The sequence below is a fragment of the Alosa alosa genome, chromosome 5 (genome assembly GCF_017589495.1).
Source record: "Alosa alosa isolate M-15738 ecotype Scorff River chromosome 5, AALO_Geno_1.1, whole genome shotgun sequence".
Classification (NCBI taxonomy): Eukaryota; Metazoa; Chordata; class Actinopteri; order Clupeiformes; family Clupeidae; genus Alosa; species Alosa alosa.
The window spans coordinates 32,854,091-32,876,612 of record NC_063193.1 but is presented as its reverse complement, the minus strand read 5'-3'; the positions used below and the strand labels follow the sequence as shown (position 1 = coordinate 32,876,612).

Here is a 22,522-nt window from a genome sequence, read left to right as displayed (position 1 = left end):
TGCATGGCGGAAAAAACACACTGCATTCCATGAAAAGAACTTGTTGCCCACTGTAAAGTTTGGTGGAGGATCCATCATGTTATGGGGTTGTGTGGCTAGCACAGGTACTGGAAAACTTGTTAAAGTTGAGGGCCACATGAATTCCTTACAGTATCAGGAGATTCTTGACAAGAATGTTCAAGAGTCAGTCACAAAGTTGAAGCTACGCCGGGGTTGGATCTTTCAGCAGGACAATGATCCTAAGCACCGTTCAAAATCCACCAAGGAATTCATGCAGAAGCACAGGTACAATGTTCTGGAATGGCCATCCCAGTCCCCAGACCTTAACATCATTGAAAATGTATGGATGTATTTGAAGAAGGCTGTCCACGCACGGAGGCCAAGAAACCTGACTGAACTGGAGGCGTTTTGTGTGGAGGAATGGGCCAAAATACCACCTGCCAGACTTAAGGGACTTGTCTTTGGCTACAGGAGGCGTCTACAGGCCGTTATTGCAGCAAAAGGAGGCAAAACTAAATATTAATGGAATTATTTCTTAGGGGTGCCCAAATTTATGCACATGCCTATTTTTCTTTAAATGCACATAAACATGTTTCTGTTGGACCAATAAAAGTTATTTCACTACTGAGATGTTTCTGTTACCATAAGGTATAACATATGTTAAAATGAAGTTGCTGCTTCAAAAGCTCAGCAAGTGACACACTGATGCAGTGGTTTTCGTAAGGGGTGCCCAAACTTTTGCATACGACTGTATAAACTTACCAAAAAAAAAAAAAATTAGCAGAGGAAGTGAATTCCATGAAATAAGCCTACATGACTAGCTCATGCGACAGACCGACATGTGAGCTTAGCCGAAACAAAACATCATTTAGACCAGAGTCCTGCACGGCTCCATTTTTGGAGACCCGCCTCCTCCCGCACCCGCAAAGTTCAGCAGCAGATCCAACCCGTCACACATGATGATATCAAAATTACCCGTTAATATTTGGCCCGTTACCCGACCCGTGCCCGCGATAAATAACACACAAGCTAAAATCATTCCAATTAAAGTGCTTTAGCTTTATCTCGCACCTCTCGACATAACGATATAGACTCTGTATGGGCTAATAAAACCGCCTAACAGGCGCTTTCTTTCACGCTATTGGAGCATGCGGATTGCATTCAATCTAAATCTTAAGCTAATGAACAATATAGTCTAAAGTGCGCTTTCTTTTGCGCAATTCAGGTACCATCAGCACCGTTGAATAGGCTATGGAACCTCGCACATTTTTATTCAACATTTTGCATTAGGGCTAAATCTTACAATAACGAACCATAGCTCAAAGCTTGCTGCATCAGAGCATTTCACAAATAGACCTATTTATGTTACAAGAAAAAATACAGCCTGAGCCTGTTGATCACAAACAATAGGTAGCCTATGTAGGCCTATGCCTATGCTGGCAACGCTAGCAGAGACTTTCTAATGAGGAGACACAGCACTCAAACAATCTTGAATAGAAATGTATGGGGTTAACCCTTAGAAGCCGATTGACGCAAAGTGCGTCAAAAAACACACCCTTTCTTCTCTGTTACATTGCTCTGTGGCTGTTCATCGCAGCGGGATGAAACCTTTATAGCATGACAGAGAAGAAGTGGGGCTTTCCAACGAGACCACGCACTTGAATGTACGATCAAGTATGAAAATTAAAATAAATCATGAAATTAAATGAAATTGCATCATATTTACAGTCTATACTTGTATGCTCACCTGCGCACCCATTACTCTCGTTTGAATTACTTTCGCTAAACCATGGATCGCATAGATATGGCAAGCATATCAGATGAAAGAGGAGACACAGGGCTATTCATTGATACCATGTATATTGATCCTTCTGGGTTATAAAACAGACGAAGTGACAGCAAAATAATAACTTCATATAGTTGGACTTACCCCACGTTTTTGTGGCAAAGCATGTTTATAATCCAACGCTATCGTGTGTTTCTCTACGGCAAAGCATGTTCATAATCCGGTTTTGAGATCCTAGCAAATTCCTGCATGGCATCCAATTCAAGGCTCACATTGCATCCCAATTTGTTGAACAAAGAAACACCTTTTTTGCCTTTACTTTGTTCATGGCAATGCAGTAAAAGGTTGAGAATCATTATGGCACACATGCTAACACGCAAACTTTGGTCAAGTCAGGTCAGATCAGTTCGGGTCATAGATATGGAGCGCAGAAAGGTCATTTTTCATCACTAAATAACAAATGGCATTTATTTCCATAATTCACACACCACATATTTCTGTAAATTGCTCAGCCCCAGAGTATCCCTCCAACATGGCAATTATATTGCCCGATTCAGGACAGTCTGCCCTACACACACATGAAATGCATGTAGAGCTATGAGCTTGCTATGGTGAGATACAGGTCAAAATATAATAATTTTTATAATACGCTTTTTATATTTTAATTCTTTAAAATTCTAAATAAAATAAATGCTAGGACTAATACATGACATGATGGCAGATCTGGATAGCCTAGACTCTGCTGAAAAAAACAATATATAATATGTGTGTGTGGCACTCACAATAACCAGAATAAATCCTTATGAATAAAGGTAGTGAAAATGCCCTAAAAACAGCTTAGGGTTCTAAGGGTTAATACATAACGCAAACACGGCAGTCGTCTACACACATTCTGCCCCTTCCTCTGCCAAAAGTTGACATGTGAATACATCGTGCCAATCATGTGTCTTGCAGTTGAAGCGACATTGGTTTGTCGTGATTCATGAAGTCTTGCACACACTCAGTTCTGCCCGAAAATAGATGCCCGATAAGTGCCCAAAAAGCGTTACAATATGGCCGCCGAGTGGAGGGACTTGCCTAAAAGGACTTTGCTGCTGTGAATGAGATCGCTTTGGGCTGTCTGGGAGTCGGTTTTTTGTGAATGAATTGTATTAGTCGAAATAATCACTGTTGATTGGAAGTGGCGTACATTAACATTTCAAATAATATAACTTTTGAGGTAGTGTGAAGGCAACTGTAACTGTGAAGCCATGCGAAGGCCCTGTAACTGTGCTGATGTTCTCGTCTTTGTGTCTCTGTTGTGTGCAGGATGGATTACCTGACCAAAAGAATGACGAGTGGAGGAGCGATCAAAGGGAGGAAGAGCCTCACTGGGCAAATCCAGCTGATCAGAGCGTACGCTTCAAACTGTCCCAGTCTGTCTGTTCACGTGTCTGCCCGCTTGGGGCAGCCGTGGCCTACTGGTTAGCACTTCGGACCTGTAACCGGAGGGTTGCCGGTTTGAACCCCGACCAGTAGGCACGGCTGAAGTGCCCTTGAGCAAGGCACCTAATCCCTCACTGCTCCCCGAGCGCCGCTGTTGTTGCAGACAGCTCACTGCGCTGGGATTAGTGTGCGCTTCACCTCACTGTGTGTTCACTGTGTGCTGAGTGTGTTTCACTAATTCACGGATTGGTATAAATGCAGACCAAATTTCCCTCACGGGATAAAAAGAGTGTATATACTTATACTTATACTTGTCCTCGCCCTTTGGGTGGATAACGACTATGTCATCCAAATAGCTGCTGCCTGTATCCTCTTCTCTGAAGCTTTGTTTGTCTTCACACTGTTACTGAAACAACAACTGCTCTCAATAATAACTTAGATGCCATTTTAGTAACTTCTTTCAATAATAACTTAAATGCCATTTTGATAACTGCTTTCAATAATATTTTAGATGCCATTTTCACCTTCATCTGGTTGTCCAAGCCCCCCCGCTTGTGTGAAACAGTCCCCGGTGGTCACTGTGGTCACTGAGCTCGTGTCTGTCTATGTCTCCAGTGGTCACTGAGCATGTGTCTGTCTATGTCTCCAGTGGTCACTGAGCTCATGTCTGTCTGTCTCCCTCAGACTCAATGAAATGGCTGTGGAGGAGCCTTCAGACATAGTGTGGGATGACCTCACTCATCTCTTCGGGTAAGTGGGCAATGTAAATCTGATGTCACCCAGCGTTCAGACCCGTTTATAGACAAGAATCCTGTGTTAGTGTGACGTTTGTGTTTATAGACAAGAATCCTGTGTTAGTGTGACGTTTGAGTGAAAGTTTGGTATTGATTCTGTAGATTATTGGTGGTTTTTAATATTGTAACTGTTCCTTTGTCTCAGCCACAGAAATGGCTGAGACAGACTGTTTATTGTGAGCAGACAGAACGTTTCCTCCTACAATCCCAAATGGTATACTCAGTTAATTGCTCCCCCATCAGACACATTTACATTGGAAAAGTGTTTCGGGGAACCCGCCCAGGAACCCCATATTTGGTCTTTCCGGTCACTGATCGTTCTCCCCCATCTGACTCCAGACAGGAGAGCGATCAGTGACCGGAAAGATACCTGAGGAGAGCCATTTATTTTAATGTGTATTCTAATTTAAAGGAACCATATGTAAGATTGTGGCCAACACTGGTACGGCAATCACTTTCAAATTACTGAAGAGCGGTGTATCCCTCCCCTCCCTGCTGACTCGAGGTTGCAAACCTGGATGCCGAAACGCTACTGACTTTGTGATTAGTAGATAGGTGGAGGGCAACTTCACTTTTTAAATGACAATATCCTGGCCGGACTACTGTTGTCAGGGATATAAGTATTTGAAATGAACATGATTTCTTAATGTCTAGTGACATATCAGGGCCATTTTATGATTAATTGAAATACATTTTTACATACCGTTCCTTTAACTATATTATACAGTTAAGAACAAAATGATTCATACCCCTGGCAAATATTGATTTAATGTTGATTTTCTCTTGACCTATATGTTTGTTCTGACTCAAAATGACACTGCCAAAGGTTGTAAGACAATGTGTATTCTGTCGCCAGTCAGCTTCAAGTTTTTACCTGCTCTAGCCCAACTGAATTAACATTGGATTTTTAGTCAGCTCAGTGTCTCCATTTGTAATTAAGGAGACGGTTTTTAATAGCATTCTTCAATTCTTTCCAAAGGAACACTCCTCCTGACTATCTACAAATGAGGTACTACCAGCTGAAAGTGATTTATGTCCCGGGCTGGTACACAATGTCTTTCTGTGGTGAGTACTGCCCCTGTTGGTTCATTCATATCATATCATTCTGTTGTCTAATACCAGGGGTTTGTGAAAAGCTGTACATGACTGAAACAGCCTCCTGTTTTCCTCCTCTCCTCTCCTCTCTATCTGCCCCTCCTCTCTCTATCTGCCTCCTCTCCTCTCCTCTCTATCTGCCCCTCCTCTCCTCTCTCCTCTCTATCTGCCCCTCCTCTCTCCTCTCTATCTGCCCCCTCTCTCCTCTCTATCTGCCCCTCCTCTCCCCTCTATCTGCCCCTCCTCTCTCTCTATCTGCCCCTCCTCTCTCTCTATCTGCCTCTCCTCTCTCCTCTCTATCTGCCCCTCCTCTCCTCTCTCTCTATCTGCCCTCCTCTTCTCTCTTTATCTGCCTCTCCTCTCCTCTCTATCTGCCCCTCCTCTCTCTATCTGCCCCTCCTCTGCTCTGTGCTGCAGACATTGTTGATTTCCTGTATGAGCAGGTGCTGCCCAAGCTGGAGAAGCAGCTGGAGATGTGTGAGGAGGAGGACGTGGCCAGTGAGGAGCGGCAGTCTTACAAGCTGTCCGAGATCTTCCCCGACTTACCCTGACTCTCACAAGCTGTCCGAGATCTTCCCCGACTTACCCTGACTCTCACAAGCTGTCCGAGATCTTCCCTGACTTACCCTGACTCTCAGGGCGGTGTGTGTGTGTGTGTGTGTGTGTGTGTGTGTGTGTGTGTGTGTTTCATCTTACAAGCTGTTCGAGATCTTCCCCGACTTCCCCTGACTCTCTCAGGGCGTACGTACGTGTGTGTGTGTTTCCGTTTGTCTCCTCCTCCTGAGAAGCTGTCCATCCAGCATCTGAAAATCCACCCCCCAGCCCTAACACACACACACACACACACACAGTGAGCTTCCTCTTCACACTGGATCCTAGATCTCCCCTGACTCCTGAGTGAGCCCCGGCTGCCAATGAACCTGTGCTCTGAGTGGGGCAGGATGACATCTGATGAAGACACTCGGATTCTTTTGTTCAGAATTTGTATGACATATTTAACATTACATTTATAACATTTATTTGTCTTTCTTTGTGGGCCTTTTTCTAAAGAACTTCAGAAGAATTATTTTTGTGATAATGATTGAAAAGAATATCTGCTTTGTGTTTTGTACTTTGTATATTGAAATGTATATTTTGACATTTTAAAATGTTATGCAATATCTCACAATTTATATAGTAAATCAAATTATTTTAATCCAGTCTCTGTTGAGCATTGTTTTTTCATCACCTTTAGTGTTCATAAGGTCATAGCTGCGGAAAGGGTCATCTTAAAAGTGTGGGTTATATGGATGGTGTATAGTGGGTTATATGGATGGTGTATTGTGGGTTATATGGATGGTGTATTATATGGATATATGTATTGTGGGTTATATGGATGGTGTATTGTGGGTTATATGGATGGTGTATTGTGGGGTATATGGATGGTGGGTTATATGGATGGTGTATTGTGGGTTATATGGATGGTGGGTTATATGGATGGTGTATAGTGGGTTATATGTGGTGGATGGTGGGTTATATAGCTGATGTATAGTGGATGTGGTATGGATGGTGTATGCAGTGGTATGTTGGGGAGGAAGCACAAAGAAGAAGGATGCTGGGCGACTTGACAGGCTGGTAAGGAAGGCTGGCTCTGTAGTGGGAGCTGAACTGGAGTGCATCACTTCAATATCTGACAAAAGGACCCTGAACAAACTGATCAACATCTTGGACAATGAATGTCATCCACTCTACAGCACTATTAAAAAGCAAAAGAGCTTGATCAGCTGGAGGCTTCGCTCACTGCCATGCACAACTTAAAGGCTGAGGAAGTCATTTGTCCCCAGGGCCATTGAACTGTTCAATGCCTCACTAAATGGAAGAGGAGAGATAGACTTCTCTGCTTAGTCTGTCTGCCTCTCCATCCTTTCCATGTTTGAGTACTGACTGCCCACTACTGCTTTACTACTGTTTTACTACTGTTTTACTAATGTCCACAGCCTAATGTTTTCACTACTGTTTTACTGCTACACTGTTTTTCATGCTATATTAGCACACATGATCAATGGCCGCAGTCAGGCTTCTGCTACAATACTGAATGAATGAATGGCTATAACCCTATTACCTCAACCTGTTTTTGCACTGACAGTTTTTTTATATTACCTTGTCTACATTATACTTTACTCTCCTATTTGTCCATATTATTTATGCTGGTCTCTAGACCTTACTCTTGCACTGTTGGACTACTTTTTGCACCTTCACCATGACACTCACTCTCTTGAGCACCTTGCCATGCACACATAACTAAAGGACTATGGTTGGACTACTTTTTGCACCTTCACCATGACACTCACTCCCTTTAGCACCTTACCAGTCCCGGCCCTGTCACTACAAGCGTCTTATGCTTCACCCTCAAGCACATTGGACTTTTTAAATTTAATTTATTTAGTATTTAGTTCGAGAGTATTTAGTAGTTTAGTTCTACCCCTGCTCACAATGTGAACACCAGATGTGATTCCCTGACCCTCCTTGGTGCTACTGTACCCTGGCCCTTAATGACCTTTACTGCCCTAGAATATACCCAGGTTTACTAAGAGAGAGAGAGAGACGCAGGCTATCAGAAGAAGCATTTTAATGCAGATGTTTTACATCAACCACTGAGTTCATAACTGCAGCTGAGATTGAACTAAGGCTTTGTAGTTTTGCTTGCATCTGCATGAGAGTGTGAGAAATGCTGAAAGAGGCAAAGAGACAGGCACTGGACTAAGACTAAGACAGGCACTGGACTAAGCGACCAAGTGTTTCTGTAACAGCATGTGTGTGTACTCACTGCACCATAACAAAAGCAGCTACTGCAATAGAAAGGCAGTCCAGGAACTGGACATGGGATCTTATATGTGTGAGGAAGCAGCTACTGCAATAGAAAGGCAGTCCAGGAACTGGACATGGGATCTTCTATGTGTGAGGAAGTGAACCCAGTAGCAAAGGAAGTCTACATTAGTGACGCGTGTATGAGGAGGTTACTGTTAAGGTCGTTAGGCACAACTGATTATGCTGTGTTGCTGTGGAGACTATGACTGTGGTAACTGTGCACAGGATGTTATCTGGGTGTACAGGTGTGACCTTCAATGGGGTGCTTTGCTGGGTGATTGTACGTTTGTCTAAAGCTCTGGTTTGACCTGTTAGGACACTTCTGAAATACACTCCTGAAAACACCTTTATGAGACACACTCACACACACATTGCCCTGTTCACACCCTGTATTGCACGGGACCCGTCCCAGACAGCAGTTGACCTTGAGTCAGAGCCCGCCACACATCCAGCAAAGAACGGCAGCAGATGTGGGCTGTGTCCGATTCCGAGTCAACTGAGGTCGGGTTGGGTCAAGGTCATCGGGGTCACATTATCTACAGGTCAGCCATGGCTCGTTCAAGTGGGTCAGTGCTCCAGTACTTAAAGTCCCAACCCAGGAACCATCCAGTGAAGGTGGGCGGCTCGAAGCCCTGCTTGACCTTGACCACTGGCGTCCTGGGGTCTCTGTTGGACGGGTCCGTTTGGATGTACTGGGATGCTGTGAAGAGCAAGAGCAATAGAGACTCGTTAAATAGGGGGACCAAGTGTGCGGTCATCCACACAAACAAAAGGCTTTTCTGGTGCTAGACAAAATAACATCATCAAAATCGAGGAAGGTCTGTACAATATTAGTCTCAAAAATGTGAAAAAAGAGCATAATTTTCTCTTTTCTTAAGGGGAGAGATAGATCCTTGTGATCGAAACATTACCCGTTAGAAAAGCAACTTGGTATCATGGTTTTGTGTAAATATACACCCCACTTCAAAATAACTGGCGTGTTATCTGCACGCATTTTGAGCGATCAGCGTGTATGCCAACGCCTCGTAAACATACACCCCACTTCCTGTCTCACTTCCGCGTGTGTGTCAGCGCCCTCTAGGGTTAGGGTTAGGTAATGCCGTTGATAAACAGCCCAAAATGCTATTATGCATACCATGCTAGTGGCCATTGGCGTGTCATACATACGCAGTTCATGATTTCAAAGAAAAGAGAATAACGTGTTTTACATTTTTGGAGCCTTACTGTGTACAGACCATTCTTCTTTTAATGGCCCTCTTTAAATAGGACGGCACGATTGCTGGCACTGAATGGCGATGAGCAGGTAGGGCAGCATAGCTGTGTGTGTGTGTGTGTGTGTGATATTAAAATACATCATCAATATATATTCCTCACCAGACGTCATGACCTCGTTCTTCTCTTCCTCGTTGGCCTCATTCCCGATCCAAACAAACACCTTCACACACACACAGCAACAGGTATCAGCACACACAAACACACACACACACACACACACACAGCAGCAGGTATCAGCACACACACACACACACACACACACACACACACACACACACACACACACAGCAACAGGTATCAGCACACACAAACACACACACACACACAGCAGCAGGTATCAGCACACACACACACACACACACAGCAGCAGGTATCAGCACACACAAACACACACACACACACACAGCAGCAGGTATCAGCACACACACACACACACACACAGCAACAGGTATCAGCACACACACAAACACACACACACACAGCAGCAGGTATCAGCACACACAAACACACACACACACACACAGCAGCAGGTATCAGCACACACACACACACACACACAGCAACAGGTATCAGCACACACACAAACACACACACACACACAGCAGCAGGTATCAGCACACACACACACACACACACACACACACACACACACAGCAACAGGTATCAGCACACACAAACACACACACACACACACACACACACAGCAACAGGTATCAGCAAACACACACACACACACACACACAGCAACAGGTATCAGCACACACACACACACACACACACACACACACACACACACACACACACAGCAACAGGTATCAGCAAACACAAACACACACACACACACACAGCAACAGGTATCAGCAAACACACACACACACACACACACACACACAGCAGCAGGTATCAGCAAACACAAACACAGCAGGTATCAGCACACACACACACACACACACACACACACAGCAGCAGGTATCAGCAAACACACACACAGCAGGTATCAGCACACACACACACACACAGCAGCAGGTATCAGCAAACACACACACAGCAGGTATCAGCACACACACAGCAGTAGGTATCAGCAAACACACACACACACACACACACACTCACACACACTCACACTCACTCACACACAGCAGCAGGTATCAGCACACACACACACACACACACACAGCAGCAGGTATAAACACACACTCACACACACACACACACACACAGCAGCAGGTATCAGCACACACTCACACACAGCAGCAGGTATCAGCACACACACACACACACACACACACACACAGCAGCAGGTATTAGCACACACACTCACACACAGCAGGTATTAGAACACACACTCACACACAGCAGCAGGTATTAGCAGTACACATTCACACACAGCAGGTATCCGCACATCACACACTGCGAGTAGGGCACCAAGTGCCTGGGGGGGGCACCAAAAAATCACCACAATAGGCTAGTAGTATAAATAACAAATAAAATATGTCTAAAGCATGTTAATATGCAAAAGCAATACAAAAGTAATATAGGCCTAGACCAAATTAAGATGAATCTCCTGTGCGGCCCTCTCTCCAGTCTCCCTCTGGTCCCCCCTCCCCCACCTCCCAGTGGTCTGTATGATTATTCCTCAATCCCAAATTTGGCAGACACCTTAGACATGGCCACGAAGCATTTGTGCTTAGGGCACCCAAATGGCTAGCGCCGGCCCTGCACACACAGCAGCAGGTATCAGCACACACACACACACACACACAGACTCACACACAGCAGCAGGTATCAGCACACACACTCACACACACACACACACACTCACACACAGCAGCAGGTATCAGCACACACTCACACACACACACTCACACACAGCAGCAGGTATCAGCACACACACTCACACACACACACACACACTCACACACAGCAGCAGGTATCAGCACACACACTCACACACAGCAACTCCACCCTCCAGCTAGTGTCCTACCTAGCGTCCACCCTCCAGCTAGTGTCCTACCTAGCATCCTCCCTACAGCTCGCGTCCACTCTACAGCTAGTGTCCTACAGTACCTAGCATCCTCCCTACAGCTAGCGTCCTACCTACTGTAGCATCCTCCCTACAGCTAGCGTCCACCTTACAGCTAGTGTCCTACCTATTGTCCTCCCTACAGCTAGTGTCCACCCTCCAGCTAGTGTCCTACCTAGCGTCCTCCCTACAGCTAGCGTCCACCCTACAGCTAGTGTCCTACCTAGCGTCCTCCCTACAGCTAGCGTCCACCCTACAGGTAGCGTCCTCCCTACAGCTAGTGTCCTACCTAGCGTCCTCTCTACAGATAGCGTGGCCCCACCCTACAACTAGTGTCCCACCTAGCGGCCCTCCCTACAGCTAGTGTCCACCCCACAGCTAGTGTCCTACCTAGCCCCTCCCTACAGCAGCTAGCCCACCCTACAGCTAGTGTCCTACCTAGCGTCCACCCAACAGCTAGTGTCCTACCTAGCGTCCACCCTACAGCTAGTGTACACCCTACAGCTAGTGTCCTACCTAGCGTCCACCCTCCAGCTAGTGTCCTAGCTAGTGTCACCCCTACAGCTAGCGTCCACCCTACAGCTAGTATCCACCCTACAGCTAGTGTCCTATCTAGCGTCCTCCCTACAGCTAGTGTCCACCCTACAGCTCGTGTCCTACCTGATCCCAGGTGTCCAGGATCATCACATCATCCGGAGCCAGGTCCTCCTGAGTCATCTCACCAGGAACCTCCTCAATCTAAAGGGAAATAAATTACAGGGGTTACACAAAAAACTAGTTTTACACACACACACACACACACACACACACACACACACACACACACACACACACACACACACACACACACACACACACACACACACACACACACAGGAGTTGCTGATTCGCTGTCCACATGGAATAAAAATGGAAGACTATGGTGGACATTAAAGATTTATTCTATTCTATTCAACTCCATTCTATTCTATCCTATTCTACATAAAACGCAAAGCCAGAGTTTTCAAATGAATATTGGGAAGACACCGTTTTCAAATAATTCCCAGGAGCTGGAAAATGCTGTAGATGAGGCGAAAATGACACTGAAGTGTTTCAGATTCTAATGAAAATGGAATTGAGCGGATGCAACCTATAACTCGTCTACATCCTGCACACGCCCGGACACGAACCCGCGAACAGCAGCACCTCGGATCGGGGCGAAGCGTGCTGACAGCTGAGTTAAAAGCCCATGCTACTAGCTCACATGCCAGCAGCACTCTTGAGGAGTCGGGGAGTGAGGTTTACCAGCACACACACAGCTAAGCTAGCTGGCATCCGATGCACAAAGCATGACGCAAGGCTTATTTTTATCTTACACTCAATGAAGTGAGGATTTTTTCGCCATGCACTCCTCCACTAACTTTTATTAAACCTTGCGCCCAGAGTTGTGGCAATTATCAACATAAGGTGTGGTCTGGCGCATGATCCGGAAATTGCCATCTTACACCCTCTAAAAATCATTACGCCACTGACCAAGATAAAACCTGGTCTATAGTGAAAGGCGCATGTAAAGCACAGCTGAGGATGTACCGTCACAAGATGTAAGTAGCAACTCCTCTGCAGGATAAATATCCTTAGGATTTTTATTCAGTCATTTGAATATTATTGGGGTGTTGTTGGTTTTTTCAGGCTATGTTTTCGATGGTTTCCCCTTGTCAGTCAATAGTGAAAGTAATTAACTGTGTAGAACTGTTTTATCATTGACTGTGAGACCACGGTGAAGTTAGTTTCGCTTTGCCTATGAGTTCAAATAATATACGAGTGCAGATCCTTGTAGGCTATACTCTGCTACAAACAGGTCACAAACAGGTATACCTGTTCCATACGGTCTTGCGTGCAAGCAGATTCCTTCAAATGCGCCGCTGACTATCAAAAAAAAAAAAAAAAAAAAACCCATGCGCTTGTTCGGGTTGGCGCTGCTTGCTGTCAAAGGGAATGACAGATGTCATTGTCATTGGTTTAAAGGATGTTACGCACAAAACACACCCATGACAGATTAAGAAACATGAGAACACCCCTTTTGCGTCCAGAGTTTGATCACAAAATCACACCATTAAATTAGCGGTTGTGGACTGGCCACGCCTTTGATGTCTATAAACTTTGCGCCTCTGACCATCCATTTCTGATCACCAGAATATAGCCCTAAATGTTTCTGTAACAGGATGTATGTGCATTGCACAATCCTTGTTATGGCAAAATATTGGAGGTGACTCACCATGAACGTTCCGGTTTTGTTGGAGCAGGCGAACAGGCGTGGAGGATGCACGTCCATCTTGTTCTTCAGCCTGGCTGATGTGCGATACTCTGCCTTCCCTCCGAGAGCATCCCAGAAGTCACCTGTCGAAGCAGATGTAAAGAAATAGCATTTAGAGAGTTTTTAACAGTGTTTACATTACACTGTTGTCCAAAGTGACGTACATATGTCAACTATATTACAAGGGATTACACTGTCCCCAGAGCAACTCGGTGCTAAGTGCTTTGCTCAAGGGCACAACGGTGGAAGCTGGGAATTGAACCCACAACTTCTCAGGCTACTGCATGCCCAGCTCCTTAAGGCAATGTGACACTAAACTACAGGGTGTATATGTGTGTACTGTGTAGGTGTGTGTAAAGGGCTTGTTGTGTGTGTATGTGTGTGTTGTAGGGAGGGATGGTGTGTGTGTGTGTAGGTGTGTGGAGGATGTTTGAGGTTAATGTACCTCCTTCTTCTCCCTCGGTGACCTCAGAAAGCTCCACCCCTAGAATCTCACTGAGCTGTTTAGCCCCGCCCTGTTCCACATCACAGCTGCCATGCCCCGCCCACAGCACAGAGGAGGAGGGAGACACCAGGACGAAGGCATCGTTGGAGTTCAGGTTGGATGCTACCGCCTCCACCTAGCAACACACAAACAAACAAACAAACAAACAGGCCGAGAGATGAGGAATGAGAGAGATCAGTTATAGTTCTGTGCAAAAGTACTGCTAGTACACTGTAAACAAAACTGTAAAGTATAGTAGGTGCACTGTAAACAATGCTGTAAACTGTAAACAATGCTGTATAAGTACAGTAGGTGCACTGTAAACAAGGCTGTAAAGTAAATTAGGTGCACTGTAAACAAGGCTGTAAAATACAGTAGGTGCACTGTAAACAAGGCTGTAAAGACATGATGCTTTCAAAATGGCACAAATTGTTTTTATTCATTATATTTATCAACAACATGCCCAGGGCAACAAACCAAAAATACTTACTGGTACACTGATTTCATTATTTTCAAAAGCAATATTTGAACATGTAAATATAATATTTCATATTGACACGCTAATGCGGAAGATGCCTGAAACTTTAGCATTTTTCAGCATGTCTGTGGGTCATCCTTCTGCACTAGCAGACACATCATCTAGACGGTGAGTAGTCTTTAGCCCTCCCCTAACTGTCCTTTGGCGCCGCCCTGCTGGCTGTGAGTCTCACCTCCACTGCACGGGTGTTGCCGGCTGAGTTGGCCCTGACTTGGAAGAGGCGCGTGTCTGCAGCCTGGCTCTGGCCGCCATCTCTGGAGGTCCCACCCCGGTACACCACCAGCGGCTTCCCCCCAAACAGGCTCATCAGCTGGGCCGTCTCCTTCCCCTGAATCACCCTCACCTACAACAACACACACACAGACACACACGTATATGTATATGTATACGGTAAATATGGTGTTAATAATACATATGTTATGTTATGTTAATAATACATATGTTAAATATACAATCTACAATCCACCTGAAACAGGGCACATTCATCATTTGAGCGGTCTAATTTGATTGGAGGAGCTCACCTGCACAGCTGCTCCTCCCAGCTCGTCGTCCAGTTGTGTGGCCAGAATAGCCGACGTCCCCTTTTCATCCTGGCTCGAGTCGTCCCCTTGCCTGAGGACATAACGACTCGATTAGGTTTCATGCCCTTTGTAATATCTAAGTTTATGAATTCATAAAGTAGCCCTGCTCTCTCTTTCTCTCCGTTTTCTCTCCAGATTATTTCCACAAATTGGCAAACCCAGTTATACTGCTGCCTCTGTCCGTGTTTAGTTTAGTTTGTTTGTGTTTAGATTAGTTTATTTGCGTTTGTTTGTGTTTAGTTTAGTTTGTTTGTGTTTAGATTAGTTTGTTTGCGTTTGTCAGTGTTTAGTTTAGTTTGTTTGTGTTTAGTTTAGTTTGTTTGTGTTTAGATTAGTTTGTTTGCGTTTGTCAGTGTTTAGTTTAGTTCTTTCCCAGAGGGCGTTGTCTGCTGGTGATGTCATATGTGAGGTATGTCCACACCTCAATCCCTACTCCACTAAGCCTCTCTCGCTCACCTGAGGCCTCTCGCTCACCTGAGGCCTCTCTCGCCTGATCTCTCTCACCTGAGGCCTCTCTCCTCACCTGAGGCCTCTCTCTCACCTGAGGCCTCTCGCTCACCTGAGGCCTCTCGCTCACGTGTTTGTTTCATGTAAGTCCCTTTTCTTCTCTCAGTCTCTCTGCACAAGACGTGTGTGAGGACGCAGATGGTGTTTTGAAATGAAAAGGTAGTTTGCGTGGATGTAGACTCCCCGCTGTCCAACCTTCCCACCCCCAGTGGCCCCTGCAGACTCACCAGATGTAGACGATCTGGCCCTGTCGTCCGCCGTGTCGGTAGCTGTACTGGATCAAGTAACTGTCCCCGCCGTAGAACTGACCGTAGGCGGACGGATCCACAGGCACCTTCTCAGACCCCTCAATGCGCCAGATCTTAGAGAAGAACAGGGCCGTTATCCAGACAGCTCAGCAATACAGAGATGTTCACTGGTCTCACACACACGCAAGCACGCACGCAAGCACACTCACACACACACACACACACACACACACACACACACACACACACACACACACACTCACACTCACACACACACACACTCTCACACTCACACTCACACACACACACTCACACACACACACACACACACACACACACACACACACACTCACACTCACACACACACACACACACACACACACACACACACACACACACACACACTCACCTTTTTGTCTCCACTGCCGTCGTCCATGAGGCCATACTGTGCTGACATGGCGGCAGATTTGTGGAGGGTGGAGGCGTCGAAGGGCACCTTGGGGATCTTGGCGATCTTGTTGGACACGTAGGCCTTGCCCAGCCCCTGGGTCTGGTCCACGTCGCGCCACACCTTGAAGAACTGCTTGAAGAGCGGCGTCTCGCCGTGTTGCGGCAGGATCTGCACCTGCGTGTGCCGCGGGTACCCCATCTTGCTGATGAACTCCTCCGCCGCCTTGAGGGTGGCGTGCCTCTCCTCCTGGTTGGCGTCCTTCCCTGTTATCGTGGCGTCAAACAAAGCGTGATCACATGACACGGAACACATGATCACATAACACCAGGGCAGAAGGGACTGTGTATGACCTCTATCTCTTTTGCCATTTATGGTCACTTCCCCTTGCTACCAAGTTCCTCCCCCACTTGAGTATTCACCTGTGTGGCTCACCTGAGACTCACAAAGTGACTAGCAAAAACAATGGGCAGCTTGCACTCAAAACCCAAGCCCTTTGAAGGAACTAAAACACGGCACAGATTTAACAAAATCTGGCCGATGCTGGCTGGATTTGGATGATGCTGGCTGGATCTGGATTATTCTCTCTTTATGACCTATGCTCAAGCTCCAAAAAACAAGCCCCCAATTTGACCCATGTTGGCTCCTGCAGAGTGCCAGCACATGTCACCAAGCTGCGCATGTTTTCTGCAGTCACTATGGGCACCCCATGGGCACGCCCCAGCCTACTAGCTTACTGCATGGTGCATTCAGACACAAGTCACTATGGGCACCCCATGGGCACGCCCCAGCCTACTGGCTTACTGCATGCTGCATTCAGACACAAGTCACTATGGGCACCCCATGGGCACGCCCCAGCCTACTGGCTTACTGCATGCTGCATTGAGGCACAAGGGTCAGGCAAGCTATTGTAAAGTATTTTTCAGTACTTCAATACTTCCCTTGTAATCCTTTGTAATACTGTAATAATCCTTTCAATACTTCCCCTGTATCACACCGGAACAAAAACCCCTTTTACAAACATCTTCTCTGTATCCCTCTTTGCCGAAGTCAGTGTACTTGACTATAACAATGTGAGTTAATGGTCATCTCCATAGACTACCCTGAGTTGTGTGACTTCATAGGGGAATCAAGAAGTGAGTGTGACCCCAGCTGACCTTTCCAGACGAAGATCTTCCCGTTGGAGCCGTGGTCCAGGATGAAGCAGTCGGAGGGCTTGAGGTCGCTCTGGGAGAATGGGTTCTCTCCCGAAACCAGGGACACGGACATGTCCCCGCTGGCGTCCGACACCTTCGGGACGATCAGGATGCAAAAGCATTAAACATGTTTAACACCGACACCTTCGGGACAATCAGGATGCAAAAGCATTACACATATTTAACAGCTGCTTTTCTATGGATAGCCTATGAGGCACTTCATCAATTCTATCAGTAACTATCTTTTCCCTGTTTTGATAAGAGAGTAAACAAACAAACCAACCTTGTATAATTTGGCCATCTTCCTGTTGGACGTGTCGGTCTTCTCGTCCTCAGAGTGTGTCTCTGGTAAGTCCGGCTTCTCCCCCAGAATCTGAAAGCAAAGGAACGACATGGCAGCAGGAGATGATTTCACAATGCAGCCCGGGGCCAAAATAAATGAGAGAGATGTAATATACTTGTGTGTGTGTGTGTGTGTGGGTGTGTGGGTGTGAATTTGCATATATGGATGCAGCCTGTTTGATCTCTGTGGTGTGCCTGGGAGGTGTGTGTGTGTGTGTGTGTGTGTGTGTGTGTGTGTGTGTGTGTGTGTTTGTGTGTGTGTGGTGTGTGTGCGTGTGGTGTGTGTGCGTGTGGTGTGTGTGTGTGTGTGTGTGTCTCACCTCCAGCATCTTCTCGCTCTCTGAGCCTTCCTCACAGATGTGCAGCTTTGCCCGCCCACAGCGCTCGTTGTCACGGATACCCTTAGACACATTTGTGGCCTTCAGCCTCTCGAACTGGTTACTCTTGGAGCCACACCACTGGTAGATCTCCTGCTCAAATGGATAGAGTCAAATCAGACACCACTGGTAGATCTCCTGCTCAAATGGATAGAGTCAAATCAGACACCACTGGTAGATCTCCTGCTCAAATGGATAGAGTCAAATCAGACACCACTGGTAGATATAACACTGAATAAAACCCTGATGTTAGTGGATGTTTTGATTATGCGACTACATCATCAGACATCACTGATAGCCTGGGTCAGTGTCTGCCTGGACAGAAGATGATTATTCAGACAGAGCGAAACTATATATGCTTCACATAATTATGATCTGTGTTATAGCTGAATCATATTAATGATAACGTGTCCAGTGTACTGTATGTGTGTGTATGTGTGTGAGTCCTCACATCTCCCAGATCTAAGATGAAGGAGTCTCCCTGGTTGAAACTGTCCCAGCTGACGGGCACTTCCGTTGCCCTGACGACGCGACGACCCCTCACATGAAGCAAACGCTTCACATCTTCCTCATCCACGTGCCGGAAGCCTGAGGCCACTCCCCCTTTCTGCCATTGGACACAAGAATTGATCGATCAACCCATGAGATGACCATACAGTACAAGAGACAGGCCCTGTTAGCTGGCAACTAAAGACAGCAGACAACAGAGAACTTTCCCTGTTAACTGTTTGTTAAGATGGTTCCCATAAGAGGAACTTCTGTTTGTTAGGATGGTTCCCATAAGAGGAACTTCTGTTTGTTAGGATGGTTCCCATAAGAGGAACTTCTGTTAGGATGGTTCCCATAAGAGGAACTTCTGTTAGGATGGTTCCCATAAGAGGAACTTCTGTTAGTTAGGATGGTTCCCATAAGAGGAACTTCTGTTAGAATGGTTCCCAGTAAGAGGAACTTCTGTTAGGATGGTTCCCATAAGAGGAACTTCTGTTAGGAATCGTTCCCGTAAGAGGTATGTACACTGGTTAGTATGCTTCCTATTCCTAACTTCTATTAGGGAGGAACCATGTGAACGCTTACCCTGTACTTGAGGCCAGATTTGAAGTAGCCCACGAACGTTTTGGACTCGTAGTCCTGGACCTCACGGTACTGGATGGGTTTACCCCCGAGGTAATCGTCCATCTGAATAGTAAAGATGGCCGCCGCTCCGCTCTCGTCCCGGGTGCAGTCCGCACCTGAGCAGGCATGCAGAGTGGGATCAGACACAGGTACTGATACTGAACTCTGTCCAGGGCCACTGGGCCTTTTTGTATTGTTTATTGTTTACAGAGGAGATAACAGCAGTGGAGTCGTGTATAACCAGCCAAACACACTGAGACAGTCTCACATACAAAGATTAAGCCTCGTACTAGATTAAAAGAAAATAACAAAAATCTCAGAGTCAAGGTTTAAGACTAGGTTTAGTCTTAATCCTAGGTCTAATCCATGTTAAAATAGACTTTTAGACTAGGTTTAAGCAATGTTAAGATAGACTTTTAGACTAGGCTTAATCTATGTTATGATAGACTTTTAGACTAGGGTTAATCCATGTTAAAATAGACTTTTAGAATAGTCTTAAGCCATTTTAAAATAGACTTTTAGACTTGGGTTAATCCATGGTAAGATATACTTTTAGACTAGGCTTAAGCCATGTTAAAATAGACTTTTAGACTAGGCTTAATCCATCATGTATGAGAAACTGACTGTAAAAAAATGTAGGCTTTGGACTGACCTTGCCAGAAGTGCAGGTCATACTGCAGGTGTCCCGAGCGCTGTTTGATGGTGTTGAGGAGGAGGTAGGCGTCCCCGGAAAAGAAGGTGCCATAGAGGTGCTTGGGCACGGGTGCCAGGTCCATCTTCTCAATACGCCACAGCTGAAGCCCTGTATCCTGCCCGGCCTTCTCAAACTCAGGGTGGTACGCCATGACTGGGTCTGGGGGCAGGGAGACACACGGATACACACACACACACACACACACACGCACACATTGTACGCACGTTAGTTTTAGTATGAGATGATGTGCACAAATACCTGCCCTCATACACACACACATCCACCCACACACACACACACGCACGCAGAAACATGTTCTCTAAAAGTATGCACATCACAAGACGTTGCCTTCCATCACAGCCTTTAGGCTGGCTATAGGCCAGTGCATATGGGCCGAATACAATGCTTTATCCAGCAGGGGAGGGACGCATGACTAGCAGAGCTGGGGGAAGTAGCACTCGCTGTGCTATCCAGCCCATCGGCTCATATGATCCGCTGGGTGGCTGACATTAGTCCCAGCATGCCCTCAGGGTGCCATTCTATTGTGTGCGGCTGACCTCACCGCACCTCCCTCCTGACAGAGAGGGGGAAGGGAAGGATAGGGAAGAGAAGAGAAGAACACCTGAGCCGACACCCTCTCCCACCTACACACACCCTTTTAATTACTCAGGTTCGCCATTTGTCATTTTCATATATGCTCTGTGTCGTTTGGGTGTTTGGAAAAATGTAGTAGGCCTACAGATGTAGCCTATGTGTTCGGGATTGGATGATATCTTACATTTTTGTTGAACACAAATCCACAAAAAACACACACACATAATCTACTTTGAGAGGAAGCAAAAGAGAGAAAGAAAGAAAGAAAGAAAGAAAGAACGAAAGAAAGAAAGAAAGAAAGGCAAAATATAGCCTACCTACAGTCACTTCTTCTTGGACTCATAATTGCACTTTTGCAGAGATTCTATTGTTATCAACTGCTCATTGAAAAACATTATTCAGACACGTATTTAAGTCCATCAATTGTATACGATACATTCATATCAGACCAGGTGTTATTTATTAAAGTTTATCTCGGGTAAAGACATCCATAGGCTAACTTCTTATTGTGTTGCCAAAATAAAGTGTTAAACCGTGAAGGTTAGTATCATAGCATCAAATAACCTACCTTATCTGGCAATCCTTCGGAAATATTATTTGGTGTGTAATAGTTGGTGAAAGACGAGAGATGACGTCCACAGAGTTTGAGAGGTGACTCCCTAGTGCACCAGGTAGCTTCCTGCTTCTCGATATGCCTACCTGGAGCTGTCGGCGTCTCCGCCCCCTAGCTCAGAGAAAACCACACATGGAAAATACCAGCATTTGAAGACATGAGAGTAGTCTACACGAAAGGCGCAAACATCTTACTACATTGGATGATGAATCAGCCATTGCTTAACACAGCCCATGCCTTTAGGGCTGTAGGCTACCGTGCTGTGGTGTTTTGACTTAGCATATTGCTCCACATCTTTAAATCAAGAATAACCCAATGACGCGGTATGTAGGCTAAGATATGGAAGCTTCACCGGCTTTTATCTGAATACCTACCTTTTATGGAATCGATGTGTGGGTTTGTGAGGGCGGTGAGGGTAGAGGGTACCCAGTCAGGACTGGGATTGAGAGGGAGGCGATAAAGCAAAGCTCAAAATGTCCTGTAACAAGTCCAGATGTATGCAGGTGCAACGCTTAAATATCCATTTGAGTTTAGTTAGGGAAGAAACATGAAAATTGTTAATAAAAAAAAAAACAGTTACGTTGTTGAAATGCCAGCAGCTTATTTCTGCACAGTGGTTGAAAGGGTGTTGTTGCGTCTCTGGCAAAAGTCGAAAAGCCTATGTTGTTGAGCTAAAATTGTTGTTTAAACACTCGTTGTATTCGGATTGTGAAATTCTGAGCCGTGATTGCACCCGCTCTGAATAACCTAACCAACGCTGTTGGGACGGGTTCATGGCAGACCCGGCGGCAGACACAAATTCACGGACGGGCATTACACCTTTCCAGGGGGGGCACGGGAACTTAAATTGATCACGGTAGTTTAAGCTTACACTTGACAAAACATTATAATATGAAAATGTAGATGCAATTGTTGTAAAATGGTGCCGCTCCTTTAAGAGAGCCCCGTGCGCAGGGATGGAGAGAGAGAAAGCGAGAGGGGATGTGTGAGATGCGTGTGGAAAAAGTAGACGTGCTGTTAAGATTGGAGCTAGTCATATTCAAAATAATGCAAAAATAAATCCGCAGATAAAACCAAAATCCTCGTTCATTTGCTTTCAGATAGAGTGTTAGGGAGTTAGCCCCGAAGTTACGGATAACTTCGTCCCTGGAGTGGTAATAAGCTTCCTGTTCTCAGACTATAGCTCAGAAGAAAAAACAGTAAGGCTATCAAACAAACCGAGAAAACTACTAGGCCTACCTCTACTAAC

General features: G+C 45.8%; 2 protein-coding genes across 5 annotated transcripts in view; one reads left to right on the top strand and one right to left on the bottom strand.

Annotated features, from left to right (window-relative positions):
• LOC125294286 (transcription termination factor 1-like) overlaps positions 1 to 18,102 on the top strand; it is a 31,971-nt gene extending 13,869 nt beyond the window's left edge. Inside the window, exons 6-11 of one of the 3 annotated variants that reach the window (XR_007193510.1) lie at positions 3,095 to 3,181; positions 3,896 to 3,961; positions 4,985 to 5,070; positions 5,518 to 5,691; positions 5,832 to 5,859; positions 18,085 to 18,102. Coding sequence is in view for 2 of the 3 variants with exons in the window: in XM_048242831.1 (XP_048098788.1) it covers positions 3,095 to 3,181; positions 3,896 to 3,961; positions 4,985 to 5,070; positions 5,518 to 5,651 (373 nt within the window). In the remaining variant the exon portion in view is untranslated. Of the gene's footprint in view, positions 1 to 3,094; positions 3,182 to 3,895; positions 3,962 to 4,984; positions 5,071 to 5,517; positions 6,440 to 18,084 lie in introns of those variants that run through there. The other 2 variants (XM_048242831.1, XM_048242830.1) reach the window with 2 other exon arrangements.
• On the bottom strand, positions 7,692 to 22,089 carry LOC125294285 (gelsolin-like). Of its 2 annotated transcripts, XM_048242829.1 has the most exons (18): positions 21,854 to 22,089; positions 21,648 to 21,751; positions 21,229 to 21,384; positions 20,025 to 20,225; positions 19,334 to 19,488; positions 18,711 to 18,866; positions 18,203 to 18,352; positions 17,824 to 17,913; positions 17,502 to 17,634; positions 16,306 to 16,610; positions 15,876 to 16,009; positions 15,082 to 15,172; positions 14,733 to 14,903; positions 13,984 to 14,158; positions 13,500 to 13,621; positions 11,906 to 11,983; positions 9,322 to 9,382; positions 7,692 to 8,647 (listed from the first exon to the last, which is right to left on the bottom strand). In XM_048242829.1, the coding sequence occupies exons 4-18, from the start codon at positions 20,215 to 20,217 to the stop codon at positions 8,484 to 8,486; spliced, it is 2,178 nt and encodes a 725-aa protein (XP_048098786.1). In that variant the 5' UTR covers positions 20,218 to 20,225; positions 21,229 to 21,384; positions 21,648 to 21,751; positions 21,854 to 22,089; the 3' UTR covers positions 7,692 to 8,483. The 2 variants fall into 2 exon arrangements, with proteins under 2 accessions (XP_048098786.1, XP_048098785.1); XM_048242828.1 differs by lacking the exon at positions 21,854 to 22,089 and having other exon boundaries at positions 21,648 to 21,755.
• Between the last annotated feature and the right edge of the window lie 433 nt (positions 22,090 to 22,522).